The following is a 10,421-nucleotide window of genomic DNA, read 5'->3' on the forward strand; positions in this document are numbered from 1 at the left end:
CGGAATCACGTTCGCTCTGCTTTTTGTAATTAAAAGTCCCTTTTATGTGTTTTTTGCAAACTATTTTAGGAAACAAATGTATTGTTAGTTTTGTAATAACTTATATTTATCAGTAGTGGTCCGTTATGTAAGTTTTGTAGCTAATTACTTAAGTGAACTCACTCAGGCTAGGCTAAACTTTTTGATTGAGAATGACTGTAGTAGTTTACCCAGCCTATATTTTTGTGCTTTTGTCCTAGCTTGTGGTCGTTTTGTCCTTAAATACAAATTGTAAATATACTGTATATATTAGTATGTAAATTGCTATATCAAAATGATAATAATACGGGTCCATTATCACTCCTGTGGACGATCAAAGCATATCGATCGAAACGTCGAGAAACTCAACAGTTCTTTTCAGAACTAAAATAGGCCTAGGCCTATACATAATACGTGTACTGCAAAATTTATATCAACATTTGATTAATTTCGCCATGCAAACCTTCAAACAATATAATACGGATCCACTTTTATTTTTAATAATAGGCCTACAAAGAATACTATATTGAATTTAAATATAATTTTGTAGATTATATTAAAGATTAAGAAAATTCCAGTATCCATGACTCAATTGATAATATCATTTTAATTCATTTTTTTAAAGAAAATGTTTGCAATACAAAGCTTGAAGCCTAGAGCCAATGCTGAACTTGAGGATGAGGTAAGATTAACAATGCTCCATCTTTTACTTCTAAAGATAATACTGAAAACTAAAACAGTTATAATGTTCAACTTGTGAAAGACTGTAAGATCTTACTTTGTTTTTAATTTATATTATAATAATAATTATTAATTTTATTTAAAAAAAAACCTTCAAAAATAAGATAGAGTGCTAAGTTAAAGACCCCTTCCCTGCAATTTTGGACGTTTTTTGGAAAATAATACATATATATCACTTTAAAAACATTAAACCATGTCATTCCTTGTCTTAAATGTACGTTTTATGGTAAATTATGATAAAAAGTGAGAAACAATGCACTACCTAAGTAGCTCGCGGCGATCGACCTCTCGTGGACGGTCTTAGGCCTAGCCTAGCTAGGCTTAGTTTTGTAGGCCTAGCTGGTAAACATCGGTAACGTACGAACATCGTACGCTAGCTATATACCTAGCCTGACGTTGTATAGTTGCATTAATTGTCTTTCTATTTTTGCCAGACTCCGTTGATACAAATTGGGGAAAACCCGGTATTTTCGCTGAAAATTTAGGAGTCTTCCATTTGTTTTGGCCTCACGATCGATCGAAAAGTGGGCGAATTACAGGTGAAAAAAAAAAATATCAATCCGCGCGCAATGCATTTTGGGATTTATAGCGGGCCGCTATAATTATTAGAATCGACTTATTTTTTACATTTTTAACCGTTTAAAGACAAAAAAAGTTATCGCAATAGGACCATATAGTATTATTTTTACATTAAATATAGTTTGTGATCTTAAATTAGATCTAAAAAACGTAGGGAAGGGGGCTTTAAGGGTGGGCTGGGGAAAAAAGAAAATAATATCCGGAGGAATGTGTGCTATGTTGAAATTAAATTGTGTAGAAAGCCTAAAAATAAGCTTTAAGACTGTGTAGAAGAGATTTTTCACCCGTGTGAATTGTAATGTGTGTATCCAAGGCGGGAATTTGCGAAATGCTTAAAATTATTTTTTGGTCAAATCCGAGTAGTTTCGATGTAATTTTGCTAACTGAAAAATAAATTTGTAATCTCCTTGGTGAAGGTAATAAATAAAGTTCACATTCTTCTCTTTTTTTTCCAGAAACCTCTTATGTTAAAAGTATGCAATCTGAACCAGCATATAGTTTGTATTCTGTGTGCTGGGTATTTTGTGGATGCTACTACCATTACAGAATGTCTACACACATGTAAGTCAGTGTTCGTTTAACAAGTACAAAATTTGAGAAACCCAAGCAGTAGAACCCAAGTAAAGTACAAAATTAGAGAAACCCCAGCAGTCAAACCCAAGTAAAGTACAAAATCAAGAGGCCTCTATACAGTAGAGCCCCTCCTTTGGGACACCCCACAGTATTAAGGGACACCCCCAGTATTAAGGGACACCCCACAGTATTAAGGGACACCCCACAGTATTAAAGGACACCCCACAGTATTAAGGGACACCCCACAGTATTAAGGGACACCCAACAGTATTAAGGGACACCACACAGTATCAAGGGACACCACACAGTATCAAGGGACACCCCACAGTATCAAGGGACACCCCACAGTAGTAAGGGACACCCCACAGTATCAAGGGACACCCCACAGTATCAAGGGACACCCCACAGTATCAAGGGACACCCCACAGTATCAAGGGACACCCCACAGTATCAAGGGACACCCCACAGTATCAAGGGACACCCCACAGTATCAAGGGACACCCCACAGTATCAAGGGACACCCCACAGTATCAAGGGACACCCCACAGTATCAAGGGACACCCCACAGTATCAAGGGACACCCCACAGTATCAAGGGACACCCCACAGTATCAAGGGACACCCCACAGTATCAAGTGACACCCCACAGTATCAAGGGACACCCCACAGTATCAAGGGACACCCCACAGTATCAAGGGACACCCCACAGTATTAAGGGACACCCCACAGTATTAAGTGACACCCCACAATATTAAGGGACACCCAACAGTATTAAGTGACACCCCACAGTATTAAGGGACACCCCACAGTATTAAGGGACACCCCACAGTATTAAGTGACACCCCACAGTAGTAAGGGACATCCCACAGTAGTAAGGGACACCCCACAGTATCAAGGTACACCCCACAGTAGTAAGGGACACCCCACAGTATCAAGGGACACCCCACAGTATTAAGTAACACCCCACAGTATCAAGGGACACCCCACAGTATTAAGGTACACCCCACAGTATTAAGTGACACCCCACAATATTAAGGGACACCCCACAGTATTAAGTGACACCCCACAATATTAAGGGACACCCCACAGTATTAAGTGACACCCCACAGTATTAAGTGACACCCCACAATATTAAGGGACACCCCACAGTATTAAGTGACATCCCACAGTAGTAAGTGACACCCCACAGTATTAAGGGACACCCCACAGTATTAAGGGACACCCCACAGTATTAAGTGACACCCCACAGTATTAAGTGACGCCCCACAGTATTAAGTGACGCCCCACAGTATTAAGTAACACCCCACAGTATTAAGTAACACCCCACAGTATTAAGTAACACCCCACAGTATTAAGTGACACCCCACAGTATTAAGTGACACCCCACAGTATTAAGTGACACCCCACAGTATTAAGTGACACCCCACAGTATTAAGTGACACCCCACAGTATTAAGGGACACCCCAAAGTATTAAGTGACACCCCACAGTATCAAGGGACACCCCACAGTATTAAGGGACACCCCACAGTATCAAGGGACACCCCACAGTAGTAAGGGACACCCCACAGTAGTAAGGGACACCCCACAGTATTAAGTGACACCCCACAATATTAAGGGACACTTTCCTGTGTAACAAACAGATTTCAAATAACCAGTTAAACATTGTTGTCAAACAACTTCAAAACACCCTATCGAATAGCTGTTGGAACTGGAAATATCACTGTACTGTACAACTTTAGTGCCAAATAATAATAAATATTGATAATGATCATTTGATTGACTATACCATTTACTACCATGATGGATTGGATGCATTATTTTTTTCTCCTAATCAAGACAATTTATGAGATTAATTACGGCGTAAATTAGGTCATAGGAGGCGCTATATATCAATAGACATAGATCAATCATGGACGTAGAAACCATATATATTTAAATCACTAAAGTTTGTTTATTTTTTAGTCTGTAAGAGTTGTATTGTCAAATATCTTCAAACGTCAAAGCATTGTCCAATGTGTAATATCAAAATCCATGAGACGCAACCTCTGGTTAACCTTCGACCTGATCGCACCATGCAAGACATTGTTTTTACACTGGTTCCTCATTTGTGGAAAGGTAGAAAGTCATTTTTCAAATTAACAGTTTGAAATGTAAATGATAAAAAACTTTAAAGCTGAAATGGGATATCCTTAATTATAAATTAAGGGCATATTTATTTATAGATCAAGGGTATATTAACCAGTCTAAAATAGGTTAATAGATTTTCTGGTTTCAACTTGTTTCTGATCAAACCAATAAAGCAATACATTTCAATCTATTACTTAATTATTAAAAGCCTTTAGGACACAATATTTGTAAGAATCAAGCAGTACATTAGTGTATATGTTTCTATTTTTAATTTAAACACTCTTTTTTCACAATACAACCTGCTATACAACTGTCAGAAATAAAGTAATATCATCAAGAGTTTTTTATATATTTTATAGTAAAAATGAAAATGTCAAACTCTGAGTTGCCTTCTAACTGTATTATTTGATTGCAAAATATAATACTTTGTGGCTGTATTCACCAATTATGATTGAAGTGAGATATTTCTCTTAGATACTAAGTATTTCACTTAAGTCAATAGATATTTAAGGATTGTGTTGTCCATTTAGACATTTTAAGGTGTGAATGGTGAATACAACTACTGTTCTTTGAAATTACAACAAATTCATTTTAATTTTGGCTGTTATTTCATCATTAGACGAAGCTTTGAGAAAAAGAGAGTTCTATAAATCAAGAGGACTGGGTAAAGTTCATAAAGTAAAAGAAGTTGAGGTCAAGAAGCAGTTGACCTATGACCTGACCCATCAACCTACTCATGATCATCTGTTGTCATTGTGCTTGGAGAGATTCAGGTATTTAATAGTTTTTTTTATATTGAACCAAAAGCATACAGTGAGTATGTGAAAAATGGTTAGGTGCATTTTGCTGACCTTTGGCCCAATAATTATTTTTTTAAATAATAATACTGTAATAACACACAAGTAATACAGCAGGTTGTAAGCTAGGCTAATTAACAAGCTAGGTTCATTGATTACAAATATTGAAGTTTGGTGTAATCTACATATACAGTAATAATAATAATAGTATCCTGGATTTATAAAGCGCCTAATGTTGTGGAACCTCTAAGCGCTGCATATTATTACCCCGGTCATTTTTTGATCAAACACTTACAAAAACATACTCCCATATTACAGCTAGTAATCAGCACAAAGTTGTTTCTTGACCATACCAGGTACCCATTTGTACACCTGGGTGGAGAGAGGCAAACATAAAAAAATGTCTTGCCTACAGATACAAGCATTCCGATGAATGTTGTGTTCGAACCTACAATTTCACGATTAGTAGTTTCCAATTTTATTTTTGTAGAGAAAAGACGCAAGACCAGCTTCCTAGTTTTCAGAAAAAGTATATCCGATGTTCAGTGAGAACTTGTGTGCATCATTTACAAAAATTAATCAGGAGAAAACTTAACCTTTCAAGCTCAACCAAGGTAATGACAAAAACTACCACAAGTAGCTAGGAAAATATATTGAAACCACTAATAACAGGAAACATTCTGTGTTTTTCCCATGACTTTGATGACATGTTTGACCCATGGCACCAGTGCTGTGACCCTTGACACAGTTTGTTGTGTCATTCACAACACTGCTAGGTTTACTGTGATGTTTGACAACCTTTCTGTGGTGATTCAAAATTGGCCTAAATTGTTTCTCTTTAAGCTTTTGTCAGACCTACATACAGTACTTTACTTACTTTACCAAAATTGACATACCAAATTCATTGTGAAGCCTAAATTTCCTACATTTTATGTTGTTTTAACTTTAATTAATAGTAGGGTGGGTGGCAGTTTGCATTATCCCTATGTTGTATTACTTGGGGAATCAAAGGCTTATCTTAATGGAATAATCTACCACCCTCCATTTTAGACTCTGCCTCTCAAAATGTATTTTAAAAAAAAGAATATCTTTTCTAAATATTAGCCAGTCATGACTTGACCTGTATTTGTCTTTTTCATACAGTCTCTTTTAATTATTTATAATCTGTTTTTAAATTTCCTATTATGATTTCAAACTCTGACCGTTTATCATTATTTTATTGCATTTTATTTTATTTTTTTGTCGGAGTCTGTTTATAAATGTTATGAAACTTGAACTTAACACTTTTTATTTTTCTGTTATCATTTCTTTTTTAAGGCACGCCCAACACAAGATGTTTTTCTTTATCTTTCTGGCATCTGCCTTCAAACTGCCTTATTTTATGGCACTGTAATTTAATATCTTTTTTTGTCAGAGTTAAATTAAATTTTAACTATTCAACTTTAAAAAAAAAACAATCATATCTTACAAAGTGAATTTCAATTTTTTAATACAACAATGTCCAAGGAAAGCAAATTTACAAAAATTAGTGGATGAATAAATATATATGTTATATATTTTATTTTATGTGCATCAACCTAAAGGCCCATTTACACTAGGACGATAATGATCGACGATAAATATATAAGCATACATTTTTTTTACATAAAACAAAGAAATTAAGGTTTTCGTTCTAGAACTCTAGGATAATCATTTATTCTGTCTTTGATAAAAATAATATTTTTAAAATTCTAATCAAATGACGTCATGATAAATAAAAACATTAAAATCGTTGTATTGTCACAATATTACTGCTCTTACTAATCATGACGTCATTTGATTGGACGTGTGAAAATGTCATTGTCATCAAAGGAAGCATATATGGTTATTCTATAGTTATAGAATGAAAAGTTTTTATATTCCTTTTGTTTTATGTATGAACAATGCATATTTGTCTATTTATCATCATCGTTATCGTCCTAGTGTAAATGGGCCTTAACTATTAAAAATATTTAATACAACCATAAAGACATTCTCAACAATACTGTACAGTACTTCTCTTTACAGGAATTACATGGTTTACACTACAGTAACAGGCCTTACAATACTAATATTATTTGTTTTGTCTTTAAAAAAAACCAAAACAATCGACCAATTGTATTTTCCAGGAGTGGTGGATTAAGTTTAGTAATTTTTTTGCATGTTCTGTGGTTATATAACTTTTTTAACAATGTTTTTCAGGTCAATATTCTTTGCAATGGGAAGCAATTAGGATCAGCAAATACCAACTTAAAACATATTTGGTTAGAACACTGGTTTCAAAAGGTAAGGCTTATTTTCTAATGCCTTCAATTATTTTTGTAAATAAGATTGAATAATTATTGATAACAAATCTGCACTACCCTCAGTAAGAATTCACACACCCCTCCCCTTTAAACAAACTAATCATGGGCCAGCATACACAACCACTTAATATTTAGTTGAAACGTTTTTTCTTTGTATTGAGTCACCCTTATTAAACAAGGTTCAATAACAATAAAATAAATTTCTTTTAAATAGATATATTTTGGTAACCTAAATTCCTAAACTGCACTAAAACTTTTAAATATATATTTATATACTGTACATAATATTCTTAAAGCATTGTATTGTATTTTGTATATGCATAGCCCCAGGGAGGAACAACCATGTGTTGATCTGGATCTCTATGGTTAAGTAAAGTTAAATTGAATGTCGCAGTCACCCATATAACTCACAATTAAATGGGATATTGTAGTATTTCTTTATTTTTATTAATTTATTTAATTTTACAGTATAGGTATTCAATTCAATTCAATTCATTTATTATCCAGAAATTTACTTAAGTAAACATAAAATATTTAGTGTGAATGATAATATGGCCACTAAATCTTATCTCTTATTTTTACAGCTTCCTCCAATGGTTCTTCACTTTAAAACTGACATTGGTAGTTCACCTGACAAAGGCAAACCAGTTGTTGAGAATGTCACACTCGAAACCAACTCCAACACATCTAATGTAGTAGAGAAAACCTGTTTGCAAGCACAACCTGAAAACCTGCCTAGAATCAACGATTATCCACCATTATGTGGCAAATTTGCCAAGGTTAAGAAAGCTAGTTATCATGTCATGCCAACTGGTGAACTTAACATAGTTGGGAACACTCAATTACAAGAGCCTACAGGCACGTGGAAGACTGTCGAGAACACTATATACCAAGCAAAGCCAAGAACACTGAAAATGGTTGAGAATACTGAAGGATTGCTACCACCATGAACAGATACTACTGACAACCAGGAAACACTTAATTAAGGCCAGGCAAGGCTGTTGGAAACACCAATAACAAGCAAAGCCAAGAACACTAAAAATGGTTGAGAATACTGAAGGATTGCTACCACCATGAACAGATACTACTGACAACCGGGAATCAATTTATGTAGATGGAACACTTAATTAAGGCCAGGCAAGGCTGTTGGTAACACCAATACCAAGCAAAGCCAAGAACACTGGAAATGGTTGAGAACACTGAAGGATTGCTACCACCATGAACAGATACTACTGACAAACAGGAATCAATTTATGTAGATGGAACACTTAATTGAGGCCAGGCAAGGCTGTTGGTAACACCAATACCAATCAAAACCAAGAACACTGGAAATGGTTGAGAACACTGAAGGCTTGCTATCGTCATGAACACTTAGGTCACTTGACTTGATGACATTAGTGCTCTGAACAACTGATCGCAACTCAAAGGAACACAGTTGCACAAAATATCACAGTGCAGTTGAGGTGAGTTGAGTTGCTTTCAGTTGAACATAACTTTGAATCATGCTGTGAGTGCGGTATCGGTACCTGCATAGTGAACTATAATATCATCAACAAAAATTGATGACTCATACCATCATAAAAACTAAATGAAAACTGTCATGTAGACACATGTCATGAAGACGCATGTCATGTAAACACATGTCATGAAGATGCATGTCATGAAGACGCATGTCATGTAAACACAAGTCATGTAGACATATGTCATGGAGACACATGTCATGGAGACGCATGTCATGGAGATGCATGTCATGTAGATGCATGTCATGTAGACACATGTTATGTAAACACATTTCATGTAAACACATGTCATAGAGATGCATGTCATGTAGATGCATGTCATGTAGACACCTGTCATGTAAACACATGTCATGTAGACATATGTCATGTAGACACATGTCATGGAGACACATGTCATGGAGACGCATGTCATGTAAACACATGGAGACATGTCATAGAGACACATATCATAGAGAACATGGAGACACATCATAGAAATATGACCTGAATACACATGCCATAGATACATGACATGGAGTGGTATTTTTCTATTTTCCATTATAAATGTATTTGTAACAATATATATAAAAACACTATCATGGCAATTACAGTACAAAGAAATCTTGTTAATTTTGCTTTTCATTAAAAATGTATTGTCCCCCTGAAAAAATAAATCTTAAACATATTTTTTGTTGAATATGCCATTTTAATATCACATTATAGTTATTCGCTTTGACCAAAAATTGGATCGAAGAAAAATTTGTTTACCTGAAAAAATGTAATTTAACAAAGTCAAATTGGCTGCCAGCCAATGGGTTTTTGGTTGAAGAATGTAACAATTTATTTTGTAATTTTATAGGTGAAACATAATTTTGTTTACTTTTAATTTATTATAGTGTGATTAAATTAATCTTCATTTTTCATGTTTTTGGGGGACAATACATCTTTGAGAAATGTAGATGAATTATTGGCTTAATTGGAATAAATTAAATTGTATTGTATTACTCTCTTTTGTGTATTATTTATTTATATTCGCATTAATTTAAACTTATATGTAGAGTGATCATCAAGGGGTTGTCTGTGATTCGTTTTTATTTGACCATGACATTAACAAGGAAATGGTTATGGGAGGGAAGTCCCTAAATGCAATGTGTGGTGTACATGTTACGGATGGTAACGATTACATTGCGATGACCTAGACTTGTACAGTATTTTGATACTTCTTATTGGTATGTGGTGATCTAGTTATCCTATTTCCGGCAAGATTAGAAAATATTTAGATAGGCCGAAAATGTAACGTATAAAATGAAAGGTATTATATAAGAAGGAATGTACTTTGTGACGCGCGTGTTCGATTGTTGATGAAAATGTTACGGCTTTGTACGCATGCGCGTCAAATCTGTATAGACCCACTGTGTCAAATGAAATAAACAATTTATTTCTTACAAATCAAAGGCGTTTGACTGACGGATGCACTTTTTAACCTGTTGTATCGCTCTTCTAATAGAGTAATGTGGTATGCGGTGTAGACGGAAATATCCAATATAGATATATATCAAAGCAAATATAAGATTAGTGTCCTAATCCGCGTTTGAAGTCAGCATTATATACTTTATTGAAAATGTGTGGCTTATATAAGAAAAACTTCTTGTGTTTGCACCTTTAAATGGATGGTTTATGAACGTAACTTTCCAGTCAATTAATTATAGGTATCCGAGAAAATCCCGTGATAGCCGAGTGGGTCTATGTGAAATCTGAATGCT

General features: G+C 34.8%; 1 protein-coding gene across 1 annotated transcript; it reads left to right on the plus strand.

The window, feature by feature from the left end:
• Positions 1–9,510, plus strand: LOC140046444 (polycomb group RING finger protein 1-like). Its single transcript, XM_072091090.1, has 8 exons — positions 1–25; positions 644–700; positions 1,794–1,899; positions 3,874–4,026; positions 4,658–4,811; positions 5,326–5,449; positions 7,056–7,139; positions 7,744–9,510. The coding sequence occupies exons 2-8, from the start codon at positions 647–649 to the stop codon at positions 8,107–8,109; spliced, it is 1,041 nt and encodes a 346-aa protein (XP_071947191.1). The 5' UTR covers positions 1–25; positions 644–646; the 3' UTR covers positions 8,110–9,510.
• Positions 9,511–10,421: the final 911 nt, after the last annotated feature.

The sequence above is a fragment of the Antedon mediterranea genome, chromosome 4 (genome assembly GCF_964355755.1).
Source record: "Antedon mediterranea chromosome 4, ecAntMedi1.1, whole genome shotgun sequence".
NCBI classification, from domain to species: Eukaryota; Metazoa; Echinodermata; class Crinoidea; order Comatulida; family Antedonidae; genus Antedon; species Antedon mediterranea.